Below are 22834 nucleotides of genomic sequence, written 5' to 3' on the forward strand. Positions count from 1 at the left end.
CAACTTGCAGAACCAGGTACTTAATGTCCTTACCCTCCCTGGGGCTCTGCTGCTGACAGCAAATGAACTGATAGCTCCTGCTGCTCCCACCAGCCTGGTTCTCTGTGTCATCCACCTACGCATACTCACACATTCATTCTCTCCCTCATCATTTATTCATTCAATTTATTTATTTATGTAGGTCATTTTCAGTAGTAGTTTTACAAATAATGGCACAAGTGAAAAGAGCAAAGGAGAAACAAAGTTAGGGAGATGTGGCAGCACACAGGGAATGGCAGCTACTTGTCTCTACTGAAGACAAGATGTTAGCCAGATCCTGATTTTCTCCTCAGGCAGAGCCTGAGTAAATTCCAAGTGACATGAGCTTCACCAACCTTTGCTTGACACTGACTTCACACAGCAGACTCACCTAGTGCCTGTGCTCTGCTCTCTGGACTTACATGGTCTCTCTGACTGTGCTTGAGGTCTTTTAGAGCTCCCAGAAGACTACTTCTGCATTTAGAGACCGTTATTTTGGTTTTCCAGGCATTTAGTCATTAACTGTGTTTTAAAGCTTTAATCCACAGGGATCTTTGCAGTAAATAACAGGCATACTTACATTGCCTAACCTATGTGTCTAAATTAGATTACTTCCCTTTATTTCCTTTTTAACCACCCTCTAAGGAAACTCCCTTTTCTACATTTACTCCACAGGAACTCTAAGGAAATCACCTTCCTAAAGACGTGATCACATAAGGTGAGATTAGCTGATCTGAAGGCTTTCTGTCATAGAAAGAAGCAGTCTTCTTCCTTCACCTCGTGTGCTTTTTCCTGTCTTTTTCCTCTTCCTTCCCCTAATTTCACCTCTAAGTTCCCCACCCATTCTTCCTTACAGCACTTCTGACACTCACTTGCCCCCTCGCTGAGCTGATTCAGCTCACTGAACTGGCAGAAAGTAAGTCTGGAGAAGTAAAAAAGGGACAGTTTTCTGATGGGTTAATGAGCTGAATCAGCTCAGTGAATATGAAAGGCAGCCCAAGGGTGAGTCAGGATCACGTAGGAGGGAGTGTGAAGAGCAAAGATTGACCCTTTTCACAGCAGAAAGTGGTCAAAAGAGCTCAGTTTGTCTCCACTAATGGTTTCCCTGGTTGGGAATATAATATAGATGCCTGGAAATAGAGGGAATTTATCCTCGCTGTTCTAGCTATGCGGTAATGAATTTATATTTCATTTTCTTTCCCTTCTGTACTCAGCTGGCATGTTCTGCCATGATTCGGAGCATTAGAGTGTTTTAGAGACCCTCTTCAAGCACAGCATCTCTATACCTCTAGGAAAATGTGTCACTCGGGATGTGTCAGTAAGTATGAGAAACACTGAAAACTATTAAGTGTTAACTGTTACGGAGTCTGGTGGAGGAGCACGTAAGCAGAGCTAAGAGCAGCACAGTTGTCAAACTGTGAAGGTGATTCCTCTCTGAAATAAAACCCTGGCTGCTACATCTTTTCCTATCTTCAGACCAAGACTGGACGCTTTCTTGAAGCTACACTATGTCAAAGACAAGGTACACTTCATTGAGCACGTTATGCTCAGTAACAGGGTTAGTTCAGTGAAACTGAAGGGCCCGTGATATAGGTGAGGTCAAAGGAGATAATCTTATACTCCGTAAATCTGTAAAGCACAGATTACACAAACAAATAAAAAGAGACTAGAGGAAGACTTTTCAGGTAATGAAAACAACCAATTCCTATTGATCTTCCAAAACAAAGACGACTTCTCCCTATGCATTTCACATTGGATTAGTAGTTTGTCCCTACTACACCATCCTCCCTTACCTAACAGGAAGACATCTCCCTTTCTTTCGATCCGTGGATACAAACAGCGGACCAGCAATTACAGAAATTGCAGGTCCTCTCTCTATTTAGAAGAGTAATTTTTAAATGTGCATGTGGCATCTTAGCATTCTCCTAGCAATGCACTGGAAATGCTTTTTTTCATTTCTGCTTCTCCCATGACAGTAAGAAATTATGTGCTCTGCCCAGCCCTTCATGCTCAGGCTGTGATGGAAGCAGATGCGGAGTACATACTCCAAAGGGTGCAAGATTACATACTAAGTGGAGACTTTGAGTCCCTCAAAATTTAATCTCTGTTCTGATTGCAAAATTTGTGGAAGATACTTTAATTCAACAAGGCTCTCAGCCTCTCTTCATGGGTTAAGCAGAAATACATTCATTTGCTATCTTTGCTATAACTTTTTACATTCAGAATGCATGGAAAAAAATATAGTCTGAACTACAGGTATTAAAGTGGTAGGTGCCTGCCCTCGCAATAGGTTCGATAAAAGGCACCTTTTTGTAAGACTCCTTAAACCAGAGTCCTCCAGTGGCCTAATCAGTATCCTCGTTAGCTCTCATTCTCATCATTTATGACAAGTTATGGACCACATTTTTTCTGCCTTGATTTAAAAGCAGTCTGGCTTCCTCTGGCTTCCTCCAGTTTCTTCATTTCTCCAACTTTCTTCCTTTTTTCTATGACTAATGCATTTTTTTTTTCTGAGTTAAAATTTGTCACAAGTTTCTACCCATGGTGCAGGGCTACTGTAAACAGTGAGTCTGGTTCTGTAGCTGGTTGGTTTCCTGTTGCAGCATCACCCATGTTAAGGCAAACCACATCTGTTCAGAGATGGACCCATTTTAAGAACAGTTATTTGTGGGTTGTAGAAGATTATCAGTCATTGAGAGAAAGGGCTCAGATGACTCCTTAAAAAATAAGGAGAGTACAAAAGTGCCTTCTGAGACACTGAACCTCTGAAGTGAGTTGGGGGAAAGACCATTTGCAGGTTGCTCTGCTTAGGGGAGTTAAGCAGTTCAAGGTAGTTAGAGAGTTTTGTGTTCTGAAGGTGCTCTGAAGGGAGGGACTAAACAGACCATTGAATTAAACAGTTCTGGGCTAGAAGACAGGCTTTCTTGCTTTTGCAGGGAGGATGACAGCACCCATCTTCAGTGCTCTTTGCTACTTCTGCACTTTTTGCACATTGTGATTTAAGATTCTTACCATAGGAGAGAAGAACAGCCCTGGTCAGGTTCAGCCCTCCCTGCTGCTATGTGTTGTGTACACAGACGCACACCTCCGCCACCTCTATCTGCGTGTGTGCAGAGGAGCAGTGCTCACCTCAGCTCCGTTGGTCAGCTGCGGCTCAGAGCACGTGAACAGTCAAAGTTCTCCCGTACTCAAGCACCCACGTAAGATACTTACAACTGATAAACGCTGGCAATGTCGTTCACTTGTCCTTTTGTCTCCCGTTCCAAGAGGTGGGTATACAATTACCAGCACAGTGAAGTCCTAGTAACAACTTCCTCATGTAATATAATACTACAAAGCAGTGATATAATACAAACCTAAGTTGTGAATCTCTTTAACAGACAAACTTTGGGGTAAAATGGAGAGCTCCAGATGAGGGCTCAGACTCAGCACTCTCCGGGGAAATTTTCATTGTTTTCTTGTCACATTTTAGACTGATAAATACCTCTTATGCATAGAGATTTGTTGCTCTTTTCTGACTGGATTAACTGCAATTAACCCAGAACTTCTGTGCATAGATAAATGGGTCTGACCAGCTATTCTACAGCAGATGTTCTGCACTAGAGAACCATGTAGTCTCTTTTCTTTCACCTTTTAGAAACAGATTAAGCTAAACTGCAAGACACTCTTCAGACAGAATGAAAGAAGCTATGCAGGGAAAGATGTAGAATAATCATGTTTTAAGCATCTATGTTCATTGTTTTCCCAGCAGCTGTCCTGTGTACACAAACCCATTCCTAGAAATGTTAAGTTTTCTTTTTACCTACATTCTAGCAAGCTGAAAGAAGAGGAATTGGTTTTGGTTTGTTTGCCTTGTTTTCCTCCAGAAAATGTTCAGTGGGGCATTACTGTCCCTTGTTCCTAATTCTTACCTCTTGCTGTACTGGTATTTTATGTAATGTACCTGTGACTAGTGCTCTACAAGACACTAGGGAGAGAAAGAGTGGGGGGTTTGTGTATGTCTCTGTAAGTAAGCACATTATACATTGAGAAAAAAAATTGTCAAAAAGACCTCTGGAAGTTTCTCCCTGCTCCAGGGAGTTTGCCTTAACGCAAACTACCTGATAAGTCCAGTTGGTATGTTTGTGCAGAGAACAGGTTTCCAAAGGCCTGTTCCGGAGAGCCCTGATTAGATAATACATAACAGGGAGAAACCATAGTTTAAAGGACTTTGTTTTCATTTGCAGCTTATTAAAGGCAGCCCAAAGCTAACTTAAGCCTCCTGGCTGGGAGATACTGGATCAAGATAAAACCAGGCGCAGACAAAATAGGACTGTTTACTCTTGATACAGCTGAACCCTGGCTTCCCATGTGATCCAAAAATAATAAGCCACCGAAGGAAGAGGCGCTGTCTTCAAAAGCCTCAAACCTTATCAATTCAAATTCCTATGATCCAGTACTTGCTCTACAAAACCGGTCAAGGGAGGTAGCCCTCTGGTAAAGAGCCCTAAATCTATGAAGGTGACTTTACCCTCGTAGAGTTGCAGATTACAAGAGATTCAACCACACCAAACTCCCATCCCATTGCAGAGGACCAGACAGGGGCAAGCGGTGAAGGCAGGCCTTTACCACTTCCACCTAGATTGCCACAAAGGGCACTCTTCAGCCAAATTAAGGCCATATTGAAGGGAGGAGAAGGAACACTATGCATGTTTAACTAATTCAATTTCTAAATTAATTTAGCTAAGTCAGTATAACTTTGGGGGGTGAGCAAGGCTTATTGTCAGAAAGTGAATTCTAAATTAAAACAAGAAATGGAGCGGTGTCATCCATTACAAGGGAGATATGGGCTGGAAGTGCTGCTGAATTGCACGATGGCTTCTAAAAATACCAGAATACAAGGATTAAGTACAAGTGAGTTAATAAGGGGTTATACTGCATTCTGAAGGCTGCTTAAAATTAGCTATGAATGTGCTTTTGCTTGTCCTAAATACATTGCAGAAAGACATTTATTTATTTTATTTTTTGCATCTCTTTCAGTCTTACTTTGAGCTGTCACACTCTGAAAAGTCTGGCTCTGTAGGGACTAGAGGGAGAGAGATAGCTTTGCTATTGCTTTTCGTTCCAACCATGCTCTCAAGACTGAAGGAACCAATTGTAATAAGTGACGTACAGAGGTGAAGCCCAGTCATCTTCCCATATGATTTATTCAATGTGCACTACGGTGCCATTGTACAGTGCTGTATTTTCTGTTGAGAAGGCATTTTCCCAAGAAATGCCCGTTTTTGGGACCAGATCATTTTCTAGAAAACAAACAAAAGACAGAAGGGGCTACAGTTTTCCCAGCTGAACCTCAACTTAAAATAAAATGTCGCTAGGATTTACGAGTTTCTACTCTGTCTTCTGCATTCTACAGCTGTGCAGAAAGGTTACAATATTTAGCATTTTGCAGACTCGGACAGCACTGCAATAAGCCACAGGCTGTAAATTACCAATCAGTAGGGCTGGGAACCTCTTTCTTCTAAGCTAAAATGGAAGTTGCATGGATTGTGGGCTATATGCAGATCTCAGGGTGTGGTCTGTGCCGCACAAAAATCTGCTCAGCCAGGTGCTGCCTGACCCCACACAAAGTGCTGCATATCCCTCTGGCACAACAGGCTATATTTAGTTAGGTATAAGAAATTTGTTTTTCCAGAACTAGAATCCTTGCACAGAGGTGATTCCACTCTCAACCTACACTGTCTGATCTTCCAAAACTGGCCAGAATTGCTGCCCGTGTGCATGCCCCTACGGCATCTGAGAGCAATCTGCTTCTGTTGCCCATAAGCAAAACATCCTATAACCCACCAGAGGACCAGTATTCCTGCATTGCTACAGATCTGGCATTCTGCTTTTTCACTGTACTTTTTTCTTTAAATTGTAGTTGTCAGTGAATAGTCACTGGAGCTCACCAAGTCAACCAAGTTTGCAGTCACACAGCTGAACATGTAATCGGCTCTTCCACACCCAGAGCCAAACCTGTACCGGCATCCCCTTTTGCCAAAGCTGACATCTTGGAGCTTTGTGACATAGGTAGAGCTTAGATAAGTTTCTCCTAACTACTACAAAAAGTGCTGGTTTGTCTGCTCTGAGAATAAAAAATATCCCATTCTAGAAGCTGTGCAAGAAGGATAATTCTTGGTTAGCATCTTAGCCCAAAAACTTCCTTCACATCCAAAGTCTGGGTGGAGAATGGCAGCTCAGACATAATTCTATGTGTCCTTACTTCTGAGAGCGAGGGTCAGCATTTAAACATTATCTGACCACAGCTGCAGATCCACAAAGCGTTGGCAATTAAGCATGTTCTGGTACCCACCCTTATCTTTAGAAGAGCGTGAGAGTTTGCGCTGTCTGAATGTATTAGCCAGCAGCAGTTAAATACAATCGAGCTGTCTACTTCTAAGTTTAGGACAGAATACTTCACAGCTGCAGTCCTTCTCCCACTGGGTATGACTAATCAGATCTGCTTCCCTGATATTCTCTCCATCTCTTTAGGTGTTTGTACAGATAAATCCTTTTGGCCAAAAGTACTTTCATGTTGAAATAAGTGCTCGTTTTGTATTTTTCCAGCATACATGTATTTTTTCAAATTCTGTAACACTCAAGGAGTGCTAGACAGGGAGAAATCACAGGTTATGGATGATATTGTCAAGTTGTTCAAGTCAATGATTGAGCAGTGCAATTCATCACTTCACTGCTATGCGCTAGATCAGGGGTTCTTTGTCCTTTGTTAGCTTTTCAGAGATGTGGGGTCCAGAAAGGATGCTACTGTTTTCCTCCTATTTCAGAATTACTTGTGAACAAAGCATTTTTTTACCCACAGAAAAAAATGCAGCTTGTATGGCTGAAATAGTAAACTGAGTTGTAATTAACTTAATTACAATAATAATGAAAATACACTCTTTTGAGGATAGCAAGGCCTTTAACTAGCTCTAGTTCCAGCCTGACAAAGATAAAGCAATTTAAAATATACAGTGGATATCAACATTGTTAATAAAGAAGCCCCAAAAGAAGTTCACACTAATACTACTATGTTCAGCATTTGAAAAATAATCTATTTTGCATTATTATAAGAAAGGGGACTTTTGTAAATTCAAATAAAATCAAAGATTCTATTTTAGGACTTGGAGAATGTTTCTTTTCTTAAGTGGTTCACAACGTATAATTAGAACTGTAGTTTAGTTTACTACAAGCTGCACAAGAGATGCTCTGTCTCACAGTGCCACGCTGTCTCGCAAACTATGAGTGACTGAGAGAGAACTCTCAATCTGTTACTATATCCTTTCTACCATTCAAAAAAAAAAAAATAGTTGCCAAACTTAATCCTATGAACAAAGTAGATCAAAAAGATACGTAACTTACCATTTTAAAACTTATATGTTACTTGTTTTGTTTTTTTTAAGTCAGTTCCCTCAGTATCCCTTTTAATAAACAGAAAAAAAAGCAAAGCAGTTGTGCAGTAGCCAGCTACAAACTCCTTTCCTCTAACACACACACACACACACACTTTTGCAAAGAATACTCTACTGTAGGTACAGCAGCCACGTACAATTCACAAACAAGCGATTTGTGCCATGAAGTGTCAATGAATAATGTAATCACTAATTAAGATATAGGCCATAAAATAATTTTATTAAAGTCATTGATATTTTTCAACTGGGTTTTTATCATAACACCATAGAAAATGTCTTATGTTCATACAAGTGCTACAATCGAAAAGCCTAAATATTTTTTGGTTATTGGTATGTGTTTGAGTTATAGTGATGTATGACATCTCATTAGAATTCAAGTAAATTCTTATTTAAACTTCTTAAGTAAAAAGTTAAGTAAATTCTTAACTTTTATTAAATACAAGGTTGGAGTTTTGTAAAGTCATAATATGCAGCATTCAAGTAACTGATACTACGTATGGGAACTCTCCCACATCATATCTGATTCTCTGATATCTTCTGAAAAGGATGAAAGACATCAAAGTCTTATTACTCATAATTTATACAGGCATTTGGATATAACATTGTGAAATGTTGCCACACTTTATAAATCAAGTGATTAACAAGAAATCTTTGCACTATACTTATGTGCTATTATTTTTTATCATTAAAAGAATGCTTAAAGGTCAAGTCCAGGTGGTGCCTGTGTGATTAAACAGTTCTCTGACAGAAAAAAAAAAAAAAAAGACCGACAGAGAAACAGAATGACCAAGCTCTAAAACACACAAACGCAGGATAGGTAAGAAGCTGTCTCGTAGGGTGCGATACAGTCTACCTCCCTCCCACTGAACATTTGTCCCACAGCTCCAAAGAACAGCAAATGTTTAACTTATCTGGAAATAGAAAGTCATCTGCTGTCCTTCCCATTAGCTCTATAACACTGTTAGCTCTCCGGCTAAATATCAACAGGTTTTGATCGACCAACAAATCCCTACCTGAAGTTAGGCTTCTAGGCTCTCCATTATGGTAACAGAGAGGAGTCAATTTAAAATATTTGGCTGCTTGCTTCGTTAAATATTTATGTACAGAGGGCTGCAATCACTACTGTAGCCATTTCACTTGTTCTCCACAAGTGGGGAAGCTGAGGCATGGAAAAGAAATGGCTTGCCTGGAGTGATAAAGTATATTAATAACATTGTTGGAAAAAGAAGCTGATGTTCTGATTCCTCAGCACCACCTGCACTGGAAAGATTTGGCAGTACTCCTGGGCTGGGAATGCCCAAGCCTTTCTTGAGCGCAAACCTCCTTTAAGCCAGATTAAGCAGTCCACTACACCAGCAGTACACTCCTAACATAGCGGACTACCATGCTGCTTGTGCAACCTGACAGACATCTACCACACAGCCGAGAACACAATGTACGTGGCAGGAGCTGGCTAGGCTGATGTTCAGAGACAGGCTGCAATGAAGGTATCACCCCAATTCCCCTGTGTACCTAACGGGTCTTCCTGCCAGGCGCTTCCCCGGTTCCCCTGCAGCTCTAAGACCTTGCCGGTGCTCCCTGACAAGATGAGCCAGGTAGAGCCAGTCATCAAGCTAAATGTATGGGCCAACCATGCCCCTGCACATCAGGTCAGTCAGCTGGACAGGGCTCCCAATGCCACACTGCATGTGCGTGTGAGGTATTGCTTGTTTGCAAGAAAGCCTGAGGCAAGAGTCAAGGCCTGTTCTCTTCCCATTATCATATCCTTTCTACCAATATCATAATCCCAGTACCTAGGCAGTATAGAAACAGATTAGCTATAGCAGATCAACTATAAACAGAAAAATAAACCGCACCTGTCAAATAAAATCAGGTAATATTTTATGCCGAATTAACCTTTTACCCTTGCAAACTGCAAAATTCACAATGAATCTCCTAGGGCATATAATTTAGTGACGCACACTACGTATAAAATAATGATTTGGATTAAGTTTCAGCATTATTCATTGCTTCTGCTTGATGATTCTGCTGAAATGCACCACTGTACTGTACCTGGAGTCCATTTTGTTATTTGGAAAATTGCATCTAGAGAGTGCTATTTACCTTGAAGTATTAAGACATTTTGTTATCTATGTGCAACAATTTTGCCTATATAATGACTGCAGGCTTGACCTGCAATCACAATCAGATACACCATTTTCCATCCATGCACTTAAATGTTAAGAAATTGAGGGCCTCCAAGGTTGCAGGAACCACCAGCCCCAATTGGAACTGAAGCTTCATCATCCTTTTTGATAGCCTAAAAAATCCAACACTGTTAGTCACCCTTCGTGAAAATAACACGTTATACGTGGGTTATCTATAGTATACCTAACAACTGTGCAATTCATCAGCTCTGCATGAAAGCACTGTGCAGGGAGCCCTCTCTCTCCTGAAAGTCCTGTTACGCTTTTCAGCAACCACACTGCCCCAGCTTTCTTCCTCCCGTAGTTTTGCCTTTGCCACCCCAATAGACTTCTGAAACCTATTTCCAATTCCTGCAAGCTGGGGTTTTGAATTTAGACACAACACTCATCCTTAGAAGCGCTTCTATCAAAGAGTGGTAGCGCTGCCAACCTCAGAAATGCAACAATAAGGAATAAATGTATAGATTTCTTTTTACAGGAGTCTTATGTAGGCCAGTCACTTGATTTTTGATCTCCTAATACTCATCTCCAGGTTACTGTTAAAACAACTAATCTTGCCAAGTCTCCCAATAGCATGATTGTTGTGTGCACACAAGTGTAAGCCTTGAGCTTCTGAAATGTCTCTGTTCCTCCTTTCTTTGCAAACAGTATCAAGAGCTTCTTTCCTATGCAGCCACATGAGAGGAGAGCTCAGCCTGATTGCTGCCGCAGCTCTGGTTAACCTCTCCTCTCCAAGAGAAGTGCAGAAAGGCAGCCAAGCTGAGGATGTCCCCCACTCCCCAGCCAAGGCTGAAAAATTCAGGAGGACCAGAGCTTCTCCAAGCAAGAAGAGCTCTAAGTGGGGCAAAGTCAAATCACATCACAACAATTTCCCACCTGCCTTTCATCAACTAAGTCTGAGCCTGTGCTACTGAAATCAATGGGAATTTTATTATGGACTAAATTGGAAGAAGAGAGATAGGAAGAAGTGAAAAGAACAATAAAAAAGACAGTTCTAAGTTACAGTTCTCATAGATAGCCTAATAACATCCCAGTGCATGTAAGTCAGCATGTCTTTCAACAGTGCACCTAGTTGGCCATAAAATGGGTACATTGCATTTATTCATGCATATAAAGCAAATTATTTTCAGACATTTGGAAAAATGCATCTTTGCAATGGGAAAGCAAGAACTTACAATACACTACATGAATAACTTGTTTGCAGCAAAATATGATCCAGGGAATATTTGTCATTCCATCCTTTATAGATTTATAGATTCATGTTTTTAAACAGTGTAAAGTAGACATTTTTTTAATCTTTAGTGAAAAACTTTCAATTAACCTAAAAAAAAAAATGCATAACTTAGGTCTAAACACATTTTAGTGATTTTAGGAGCAAAAAATTTGCAAACTACTGTCAGCATCCCACCCCCTGCTCTAAGGCTCACAGGTTCATCTCACTGCCGCTGAAGAAGCCTGCAAAACTCTGGGCTGGCATGGCTCACAGCTGCAGCAACCCTGCCCCTTCCTACACAGATGGGTTAGGCACAGTACTCCACTACAAGTGCCTTTTCTCTCCTTAGAGCTGAGGCATCGGCTGGCAATCCGTACAGCAACGTGGGAGTTGGCGTGCCAGCGTCAAGTTAACAGTCCATGTTGCTCCAGACACCGCGTTACGCTCCACAGAGGTTGTGGGAAAGCTTGCCTGCCAGCAAAGCTGCTCCTTGTCAGCTGGCAACCGGCTCGTAACCTGGAGCAATAAATATGCTTCCCATAGGAACATAACTGACTATTCTTGTTGCTGGCATAGATGCTCCCTTTTTTTTTTTTTAATTAAACCGTGGATTGCATATTTCTCACGTTGAACAAAATGTTTCCTTTTCTTGCTTACTTTCCCCTTGGAAAGAGATAAGTAAGAGAAGAGTCTTTTAAAAGTCTACATTTAATACAAAGCAAGCAGGACCTTTTTTTCTACTTATTAAACTTTGAGAAGTTTGGGTATTTATTGCCTACAACATGCCTATTTTGGGGATTTCTTTGTAAACATAAGGCAAGAATTTATGATTTAACACTTGAGTGAATCGCGATAAAAACACGCAGGATTTACACTGTTCCTTTCTTTAGACAGCCCACTTTGGTAACCAGTACACAAAAAAAAAAAAAAAAAAAAAAGAATCTGTGTTCGGTTGTCTACAGACCTTCCCTCTCCCCGTCTCCCTTCAGAAGTGCCAGTTCATCTGGAAGTCGGAAAGAGGCCAAAGTTCCTATAGTTTTGTGTTTTACCACCAGATCCCACCGACCACGCCGCTGCTCGCTGCTCCCTTTCTGAGCTTCACCGGCGCGGTTAAAGCGGGCTGTACGGCCAGCGACCTCCAGCCTCCATCACCCGGCATCGCTCTGCGCTCTTCACAAACGCTTCACGTTCCCCAAGTCATTAGAAAGGGATTAGCCAGCGCCTAAGGCAGAGCCTTGTTTCCCTGACAGCCTGAAGAACCGCATCAAAGGGCCTCTGAGAGGCCACCTCGGTAACCTGGTCCTCCTTCACCTCGTATTTCATTAACGCGGGCAGACACGACGGGAGAGCCATCCTGCTTCCCCCCCTCATCACCATCCTCTTGTACAGACGTTTCAATCGCCGCGCTGCAGGGAAGCACTTCAGGGAAAGCAGCCGGCTCCAGCCCTTTTCCCGAGCGGCGGCGCCATTTCCCTCCCACCCCCCCGCCCCTCACGACGAGCCAGGCCGGCTCCCCACCACCAGACCGGTGCACGACGCGGAAAGCCGGGCTCCCCCGCACGGCCCAGGGCCAGGGCCACCTTCCCCTTCCCGCGCCTCAGGAAAGAGGGACGGGAGAGGGCCGGGCGAGGCGCCAGCCCGCCACCGCTCCCGCCCGCCGCACCGGCCCCACACGCAACGTGCCGCGACCCAACGGCTCCGCCACCGGCCCCACCCGCCCCCTCCCTCCCCCAGTGAGGCTTTCCCGGAAAGGTTCTCTTTCCGGTGCTCTTACAGCTGTTCGCTTCCGGTTCCGTGCCCCCAACATGGCGGCGGCCCCTGCGCCGAGCGGGCTCTGAGCGCTGCGGAGACCCCCTCGGTGCCGCCGCCGTCTCGCCCCAGCGCTGGGGCCCGGGCCCGCCTCTGCCGCTGGCCTCCGCGCTTCCTCCGTGCGGGGCGAGTCGGGCCGGGTGCCGGTGCCGCCGGGAGCGCCGGCCGCCCCGGGCTGCCGAGCGGTTCCTGCCCGGGGTTGAGGCGCTGCCGCCGCCGCCATGGCGCCGGTGCAGCTGGAGAGCAACCAGCTGGTGCCGGCCGGCGGGGGCCCCGCGTCAGCCCCGGCCCCACCGGCCCCCGGGGCCGTGACAGCCGCCGCCAGCCCCGGCTACCGGCTCAGCACCCTCATCGACTTTCTCCTGCACCGGACCTACGCCGAGCTCACCGTGCTGGCCGACCTGTGAGTGCCCCAAATTCCGACCCCCCGCAGCCCTGTGCGCCCCCGCTGCCAGGCCTAGCAGTGCCACCTTCCAGCATCCCGGGAGGATGAGGAGGCCTGGCCAGGGATGTGTCCCGGAGCCCGGCCGGGGCTGGAGAGGGGGGGAGGTGGTTGCTCCTTCCCCGTCTCCCAGCCGGGGGAAATGCCCTGTTCGAGCAGGTTTGCCTCTGCGTCGGGCTGTGTCCAGGGGCCTTCCGAAAGCTGCTGGCTGACTTGTCAGAGAAAATGCTTGTGAGGAATGCGGAGCAGCTGAATGCAGGTTGTCTGCTTAACTGCTTAAGTTTGCCCCCAAGTTACTGTCAAAAAACCCAACTGTAGACCCGACTATAATGTTTGTACTGTATATGAAACTGAAACATGTGAAACTGAGATATTTTCAGATGCTGCTACTCCTTGAGTTATCTGTGTACTTCTTAAAATGCCATATGATTATTTTGGGGAAAGAAGATAAGTTCCTTACGCTTATTCTACAACCTGCTGCGCTGACACTGTGTTTGGTGAAACAAAGGAATGTTTTTGGGCCAAGAAAAACTTCCCTGAAAGCGTTAGGACTCTGAATAAACATGTTTCTCTTTTAGTTTGTTTACCCTTAGAGGTTCTTGTGGGGAACCTGTATGTTTTAAGAATTGACATAGAGAACAAATACAAAAAATGGGTATAGTTCTTGTAAAATACCATATCGAATAAGTACACAAACAGAGTTTTGCTTGACTGGGGTTCAGAGTGTTCAAACTCTGGAAAGGGTGAGGAGTTTTAGAATTTAATTTGCTTTGGGAGAATTTTCAAAATGTCAATCAAGAAGTCTTTCCTGCATGCTTATGGTATGTGTAGACAGTAATTGATACTGTATGTGTTTTTGTAGGACATGTGGCTGTGATGTCTTTTATTCTTGTTTTAAGGTGTAGAACAAGTCCTTTTGAGTTGAGTACACAATTAAGGTACAAAATAAAATGAGCGGTGTGACCAACACATGAGGAATGCTTTGGACACTTTTATTCACTAAGTAGTTTATAAACTATGTGATATCCCCTCCAAAAGCAGAGTGAGCTACATTTTTCCATTTAATTTCCCCATAAAGTATGGGTTTCGCTAGTAGAAAGCTGAGCTGGAAAGTATTCTCCTCTTTCCCTCCGACAAAATGATTTCTTATTCTTTCACCTGTGCCAGCCTAGTCCTATAATAATAATAATAAAAAACCCCTTAAAATGAGATACCTGTGGTACCTGTAGAACATTACAGAAATACAGTCCCCTCTCTGCAGTAGTATCCGTCATACAGGTTGTTGATAAAGTTTTGGAATATGGCATTTCTCATTTTAGATTGATTAAAAAGGGAAGAGGAACTCATTTTGGGCAAGTCAGGAAACAGCCAATTTTAATACCTGCTACGGATGTTCTAGGATTGCTACTATGAGTTAATTAACTCCAGTCATGGATGTTTAGTGAGACTCATCAGTTACAAAGCATGGGCAGTAATACTACGTGGCTCACTAGATTAGCAGAAAACTTGGGATATCAGCACCCTTCGTCAAGCTTTTAAATTAATTTGACCATTTTCAGGTTACCTGGTACAGAGTAGTGTCGGGTGCTCTGAGGTGCTCTTATGCACCTGATTTTATTTATTTTTCTCTCCTTAACTGGGCTGCTTTCTGGAGCTGTCAAGCTACTTCTTTTATCAAACATGTAATTTTGTTGTATTTAGGAAACATTTACAATAGTAGGAGTTTTGAAATGCTTTTGTAGGTGTGTAGAAGTTCTTCTTGTACTTGGTTTGAAGGTTACTAACAAAATTTCTGGTAGTCTGAAGTGTAATAGAACATTATATAATACACATTTCTTTCCTTTCTTTTTAAATACAGATTACCAAGAAAAACAGATATGGAAAGGTGAGTTACAATAAGACAATCTGTAATGCGTGTTAAAATACAGAACTTTGTTTAGGCTATTAAGACTAATATAGAACTATTTACATAAAATCTCCTCCTAATTTTAAGTTTTATGCAAGAAAATAAGCCGTATCTGTCTTGCTGTCAAGATTTTTCTCAGCATCAATGGCAATATTATTTTTTGTCGAGTTTTGGGTTTGTTGCTGTTTGGGCTTTTTTTTTTTTTTTTTTTTTTTTTTTTGGTTGCACTTTTCAGTAACATACTGTTGCTGTTACAGTAGGTGAACTCTGTCAAGGACATTTTCATCTTCATGAATCTTGAAGCAATGAAGTGACAGTAAAGTTGATGTGAAAGGGAACCGGAGAACCTAAATGGATTCTAGTTAGTATGATAAAGGAACATTTTGTTCAGAAGAGGCAGTTCAGCAATGAAAACAAGGCAAAAACTTATTTTCTGCTTTTTTCCATGTTACCTGATCTTTCGTATCAAGAGCACTGTTTTCTGTTCTATGCGGTTTTGAAGTGTGAAGATTATTAGAGAGCAAATGTAAGAGACCAGAACAGGCCTCTTTACCCCATCGCCAAGATGAAAATACTTGATTTACTTTTCTGTTTCTTTGAATAAATTTTATGGAAGTTGTCAGGAAATTGTTTCCTTTATTTGTGTTGACATACTAATTGACTAATTTTCTTTGGACATGTATACCAGCTATGATATTCCTAAGAATGTTAATAAAGAATTCTGTGTACTAGGGTGATCATTAATTCAGTTATCTCAAATCTTCCAAAACTCTCATAACATGATGTGGAGTTAATCCCATTTTTGGGGAATCATAACCTAGGATGATTTTGAGCCCCTTTTCCTTATGGGTAATATTTTATTAAGAGAAACAATCCTGGTTTTGTTGTGGTTTTTTTTTTTTTTTTTGTTCAAGGTTGGGTTTTAGTTTTTGTTTTGTTTGTTTGTTTTTAAATTCTCACTCTGTTTCCTGAGGAAATTACATTGAACTTAGATTCAGACTCCCTTGTACTGAGGCAGGGGGCCTTCTCCCATCTATGTGTTTAGCATTTCTTGGTAAAGCTGGAATCTACTTTGTGGGGCACACAGGTCTGGAGCAACATCTTAAGTCCTAACGGATTACAGATAAAAGAAAGTAAGACAGCCTTCAATGGTTAAAAAGAATGTCCTGCAGTTGAAAATGTCTTGAAATTTAATGTTCACATCCTTGTTTGCTTTGCCTTACAACTCTTCTTGCTGAAGTAGCTTACCAGCTCTTGGAGGAACTGTGTAAGGAATGTAGTTAATTATTCACATTATTCTATTTTTCATAACTTTGAGAGGTATAATGGCAGCAGTAGTTGGGCTTCAAGCTCTATTTCTAGAAGCTAGTCTGGTGACATGGCATACACACTTTGGTGAAGATGTGATGGAATTATCCTCTAATAAAGTTCGCATCAAATCTAAGTTGATTACTACAGTGCCTAACTAAAAGATGCTGTGATAAGAAAAACTGATAGTAAATTATGCATCATAGTATAATACAGCTTTTCTTTGGAAGGAATCGTTTATTAGTTGTTAATGATAGGAATAAATAACTCCTGCAACAAGAAAGAGGTGGTTGGATTAGAAAAACATTAGTCCTGTGTTGTAAAATTAATAGTGCTGAGTTCTGGGGGAAATCCAAGGGCTTGCTTCTCGATAACTGAGACCTTTTTTTGTTCGTTATTCTTTATCTTACCTTTTTGTCCTCTAGTAGTGTAATCTGTGGGAAACTTTTATCTAGATACAGTAATGACTGTATAAGATTTAACTGGAACTTGGATTATAATGACTTTGCAAGGTCCTGTCTTCTGTTGTGGGTAAATGGAAGGCAAAACCTTACACCTGCATTCCTGAATGTACAGTTCCTGCTGAGAAGTGTTGTTAAAATACTAAAGAACTTTAAAAAAGAACTTCTTGTTAAAATACCAAGAACTAGATGAACATACTATTTTCCTAAAAACAGGCAGTTTTCCTACTGGTTTTGCAGTAGTTCATGAACAAGACTGTTACTTCTCAAACTTGCAGCAAAGGCTCTATCATCTAATCACAAGATTTAATAAAACACGCATTCAGAACTGTCTTAGAAACGTGTTATTCATGAGTTCAACAACAGTACAATTACACACCTAATTTTTGTGAAGCATTGAGTTCCATTCTTTTCTAATGACAAAATGACTGTTATTTCCCTCCTTTCATACACATGGATAATAATTTTGATTGGAATGGTACTTTGGAGATACCTAGTCCAACCCTGTGCTTGAAGTTTCAAAGTTGCTTCAGGTTGCTGAGGGTCATATCTCATTGAGTTTTAAATATATTCAGAGATGGAAATCCTGCAACCTTTCTGGGCAACTTCAGTCTTTGACCGCCTCACTACGAATTTCTTTGTTTTCCTAATGTCTAACTAATTTTTCACTGTTTGTGGCTGTTGTCCCTCAGCCTTTTGCACTTTCAAGAAGTCTCATTCCATCTACTCTGAAACACCCCTTTAGATATTTGAGGACTGCAGGAGTGTGTCACCATAGCCTTCGCGTCTTAAGCAGGAGCAAACACAGCTTCTTCCCCTCCTTGTATGTTGTATGTTCCAGCCCCTAACCCACTTCTGTATGACAGTATCTTTCTTGGTTAGAGAGTATAAAACTGATACAGTGCTTCAGATGTAGTCTCTCAAATGCTGACTCAAGCTGCATAGTTACCATCCTTGACCCTGCACTGGTGCTGATACAGCCTGTCATTGTTACAAGGACAGATTGCTGGTGCCTGTTCATCTGTCCGACAGGACCCCCAGGTCCATTTCTGCAGAGCTGCTGCCCAGCTGTTGCTTAGTACTCAGCCTGTGCTGTTACCTGAGATTGATGCATGTGGTTTTGCTGAACTTCACGAGGTTGCTTGTCAACCAGTTCCTCCAGCCAGCTGAGGTCCCTCTGTTTTCTCCTACCAGTTTGGCATCACCTGTAAACTTCCAAAGAGTGCATTCCTTCACATCATGCAGTTTGTTGATGGAGGTGTTAAATTGTATTGGCCCTTAAGGAACACCAGTGTTAAAGAAATGCTACTGGTAGCCAGTCACAGACTTTTATTCCTGGCAGTCCGTACGGTTTTCCACCTACCTTCTAGTCCACTTACCCATGCTGTATCTCGCTAGCTTGGCTACAAGGATACTATGGGACATCTTGTCAAAAGCTGTGCAAAAGTCAATGTAAATGCGTTTTCTGTTCTCCCCTTGATCACAGAGGTGTCCATGCTGTAGAAGGCAGTTGTATTGACCAGGGGTGATTTGCCCTTGGCAAGGCTGTGCTGGCTGTTCCCGGGCTACTTTCGTGTTCGTTATTCATCTGGTTGTAGCTTATGGAAGCATTTGTCCTATTAATTTTTTTCTTAACTGAGCTTAGGCCAACCAGCCTATAGGTCCCTAGCTCCTTCTTGGCCTTCTTGAGGAAGGGCATGATGTTTGCCTTTTTCCAGTTATCAAGACCTTGGATCACTATGGCCTTTTGAAAATGATAGAGAGCAACTTTACAGTGGCACAAGTCAGCTCCCTCAGCACCCTTGGATGCATCTCATCCATTCCAGTGGACTTCTGTATGTCAAGCTTGCTTAAGTGGTCCTTAACTTGATGTTCTTCTAGCTAATGCTTCACTCCCCTAGACTGAGGCACTGGTCTGAAGGATCTGAAACCCCTGAGATCAGAACTTACCAGTAAAGACCAAGGTAAAGAACGCACTGAGTATTGTGGTCGTTAGAAAGCTTTTTTAATGTGCTGTGCTTTGCTTTTTTATGCCTTGTAAATGTACTCTTTCCTTAAGTTTCATCTTCTTTGAACAATTTTTTTTTTTTTATGCAGCTCAGTGTAAGGTCCTATATCTATAACGAAGGACAAAGAAACAGTAAAATTGAAAGATTTTGGGCTCTTAGTAGAGAAGTAGATGGATGTGAATTCCCAACACAGTTGTCATTCAGGGATAATGGTGGTGGTTCTGGAAGCAGGATTCTGTCAAGTAAAAGTAATCAGTCTTCTGTAACGTCATACACGTGGTATAAATGGATTAGTTACTGGAATACTGTGTCTAGTTTTAGCAATAATTTTTGTATTAAACTACTGTGGGTTTTTTTCTGTTGGGGGCATGGGGGAAGGTGTCTACCTTTTGATTTTTCGGTCACAGAACATCAGGTTGAAGTCGTCTTTCTGTTGTGCTGTTTTCACCAGAGAAGTTTAATTGACATAACTACTAGATTTTAGCAACTTCTATATGGGGTTTGTCTGAGAGATTCCTGGCTTTCTAAAGTCTCACTGCGAACATCTTTCAAATCCCAGAAAGTTTTTCTGAATCTTTCAAAATTCTCAACATCTTGTTTTCATAGTGTGGTTACTACTAGAGCAGTATGTACGTATAGCAACTTGTCCGCCACTTGAAATCTTAATATCAGGCTGAATGCCATTCTAAAACATATGCTCTAGAACGCAGAGAAGTTATTGGCTTCATGCCCAAGCTCTTGGATGGAGTTTGTAGTATGTAATGCAAGAAACTGGACCAGATGGTCTTAGTTGTGCTTCTAGCCTAAATGTTCATCTGCTACAAGCAGATTATGCTTTACTTATTGCACAAAAGAGTTAACCTCATTACACCTTCGGCAAAAACAGACTCTGTCTGTATTATCAGTATGTTTTGCAGATTAGGATCAGAAGGAGATGCAACTTCTGTTTGGGAGAGGCCAATATTTGTTGCAGTATTTAATGTTCTTTTAGTCCAAATGCTTTTGTTACTTTAGAAAACTGTATCACGATTTATTTTTTGTTTTTTTTTTTTTCAAAGTAACTAGAAAACCATAGTGAATTGAACATGTAGAAAGGGAGGAAAAGCTCTACAAACAGTAGATGGAATAGTACTTCGGAGTATATGGTATAACAAATCTACATTATAGATCGGTGTGTCTCATCTAATGCATCCGCAATGTAGATCCGTGATGAAGGGGGAAATCTGAGTATGCCCTTATTACGTTCTCTTTTATGAAAAATAATATGTAAGATACACAAACATACACTGCCTCATTTTGACTGTCTGTCTCATACAAGGCATGGTAGGAGGAATATTGACTATCAGTAATTTCTCCTTATCCCAGTTTCTTTGCAAAGCAAGAATGGAAAGTAAAAGGATGGGGTTTTTTTGTGGTCTTCTGCACCACCACCTCATTTTCTGGCAAAGTGGTAGCATATTGTAACATACTGTGTAAAGATGTCTTAAAATTAATAGAGTGATATCTTGTTTGGTATGTGATTTATTTAATTTTTTTTTTAGTGAATATCAGTGTAATGTTACTGCTAGGTCCTGTAACCGTTAGGTGTGTTGCCTTGCCTACTTTGAACTTAATCGTAAGCCCTGGGGTAATCCTGTAAAAAGTATGAAAATAATTTGAGTTCACTATAGAATTGTTTCTCTTTAAATTCGTGATTAATTCATATGAGTATGCTTTTTTGTTTCCCCGGACCGTCTTGGTTGATTAAAATCCTTCTATGTTTTTAGCATTTAAGTATTCAGAACAGTGAGCGTTTTTTCCCCATATTCTGATCAAACAAGCCATATATTAGTGATGCCTCCATTAACACAATTAAAAGTTATCATTACAGCTTTTTTTTTATTGGCACAGAGTTGAATTGCAACTTTATTATATATCTGAGCACTGGCTTAATGTACATTTGTTTTTTTCCAGAAAAATAGAAATAGTACAGTTCGCAAGTCGGACTCGTCAACTCTTTGTTCGCTTGTTAGCCCTAGTCAAATGGGCTAATAATGCTGGAAAGGTGGAAAAATGTGCGGTAAGTTAGGAACAGAGTTTGGTATGAAATAATCCCTAAGTGATACAGGCTTTTAATACACCCTAACTTTTCCTTACTATAGAAGTTTTTAAAAGCACCTATTTCATAGGCAAATTAATATTAAATTATGACCAATTTCTTCCTACTTAGAAATTGTATAATCTTCTCTTTTAACAGTTCATGTTCTCAAAAACTCATCAGTGGCAAAAACTGAAAGGCTTGTCGGTACATAGTTACTGGACTGTTTTGGGATGAGGTGACAGGGAAGATGGTGATCTCAGTGTGTTAGTTCATGTTATCACTTTCTTCCTGCTCTTGACTGAATAAGAATAAAGTCCAGAATGTTGCAAAAAAAAAGCCCAGAGTGATTACAAACAAGTATGGTTGCATTCCAGTAGCAATTATCAGATAAAGAGCTGTGAGGCTTTATGGATCCTCCACAGCCTCAGAAAAGGCGTGCAGATTTAAAGTGTCCTTGCATACAAACTTAAGAAATGCCAGAATATTCATCGTTTTATAGATGTAATTACTTGAATTGGAAGTGACAGATAAAATAATCTCAGTCATATGCACTAGATTAACTCATTCACTATAAAGGGGCATTGATTTGTGCATTTTTGGACACATACCTTTTTTTTTTTTTTTTTTTTCCTCCTCTCTTTTCTCTTCTTCCCTGTCTTCCTTGTCCTCTGCAGATGATATCAAGTTTTTTAGATCAGCAAGCCATTCTTTTTGTGGACACTGCTGATCGTCTGGCATCGCTAGCTAGAGATGCTTTGGTTCATGCTCGTCTACCTAGTTTTGCTATCCCGTATGCTATTGATGTTCTGACCACTGGATCATACCCACGTCTGCCTACCTGCATTAGGGTAAATAATGCTACCATATGTCTTGCGGCGGGGGGGAGGGGGGGGAATATCCCCTGTACAGTATTAAATGCATGCTCATTAAACTAATTGTCTGTGCAAATGGAATTGTAGTTTAATACAGGCCTAGTGCCAAGTCTCTGCAGTATCAGTTTCTCGTGCAGGGCACTTTCTGTTTGAACAAGTTGTGCTTTCCCAGTAAAATATTCTCTCTGTTTAAACTAGTTCTGCTCTAGGATCAGTATAGTAGGAACTCTTGTTCCTTGGTTTTTTAAGTATTTGTACGTGCTAAGCCACTATCCTAGAAAAATGAAGCATGAAAAGGAGATACTGACATCTGTTGTTCTTAGAGATTTTGTCAATATTTGGACAATTGTATTCAGTGGTCAGTCTCAGGTAAAATGTAATCAAATAGAAAACAAATCTGAGTGTAAGATATAAAAAAGCCTTCACTCATGTAATGGCCTGTAGTATTTATATTTTCAGACTTCTAGTCTGGTTAGTTTTCAGCATTGCTACTGTCAATGTATTATACATGTTTGAGATATGTAGTCTTGTTTGTGTTTATTTTAACAGGATAAAATAATCCCTCCTGACCCAATAACAAAGAGTGAGAAGCAAACCACGCTTCATCAGCTAAACCAGATTCTTCGACATCGATTAGTGACTACAGATCTTCCTCCACAGCTGGCAAATCTTACAGTTGGTAAGAACTGGAATTACTTTTTGAAGAATACATTATTGCAGGCTGATTTAAAGTTGTTGCTTTGATGCTAAAGCAAAGCTAAAAGATCGCTTAAGTGAGACCATTAGGCATACTTCATCCTGTCTGTATGACATCAAAATGTGTGTTTTCCCCTTTTGAAAAATGAGACCACTGATAATATTGCTGAAATATTATTTACTTTAAAGAAGAAATCCTGTGCAGGTACTGGCAAAAGATTGTAGACATTGTCTTGCTCTTTCAGCAAATGTGTTATGAAAGAGTCTTAAGCCTAACAATGTAACTGCTTTATGTTAAGTTAATTTTAAAATGCATTTTAATTAAACTGTTAGATCTTTCTATAGAAACTCTTTGAACTTTAGCTTAAACAAGTTACTCTAATGTTGCTTTTTTAATCTGTTTT

At 41.2% G+C, this 22834-nt stretch overlaps 1 protein-coding gene across 2 annotated transcripts in view; it reads left to right on the forward strand.

Moving 5' to 3' along the window:
- The first annotated feature begins 12675 nt into the window (after positions 1 to 12675).
- Positions 12676 to 22834, forward strand: part of MED14 (mediator complex subunit 14) — a 38205-nt gene continuing 28046 nt past the window's right edge. For both annotated transcript variants that reach the window (XM_010121156.2, XM_086766469.1), the window contains exons 1-5: positions 12676 to 13059; positions 14957 to 14983; positions 20736 to 20841; positions 21537 to 21710; positions 22284 to 22413. In XM_010121156.2, coding sequence (XP_010119458.2) covers positions 12878 to 13059; positions 14957 to 14983; positions 20736 to 20841; positions 21537 to 21710; positions 22284 to 22413 — 619 coding nt within the window. In that variant the 5' untranslated portion in view covers positions 12676 to 12877. The remainder of the gene's footprint in view (positions 13060 to 14956; positions 14984 to 20735; positions 20842 to 21536; positions 21711 to 22283; positions 22414 to 22834) is intronic.

Source organism: Chlamydotis macqueenii, chromosome 1, assembly GCF_036417535.1.
Source record: "Chlamydotis macqueenii isolate bChlMac1 chromosome 1, bChlMac1.mat, whole genome shotgun sequence".
Taxonomy (NCBI): Eukaryota; Metazoa; Chordata; class Aves; order Otidiformes; family Otididae; genus Chlamydotis; species Chlamydotis macqueenii.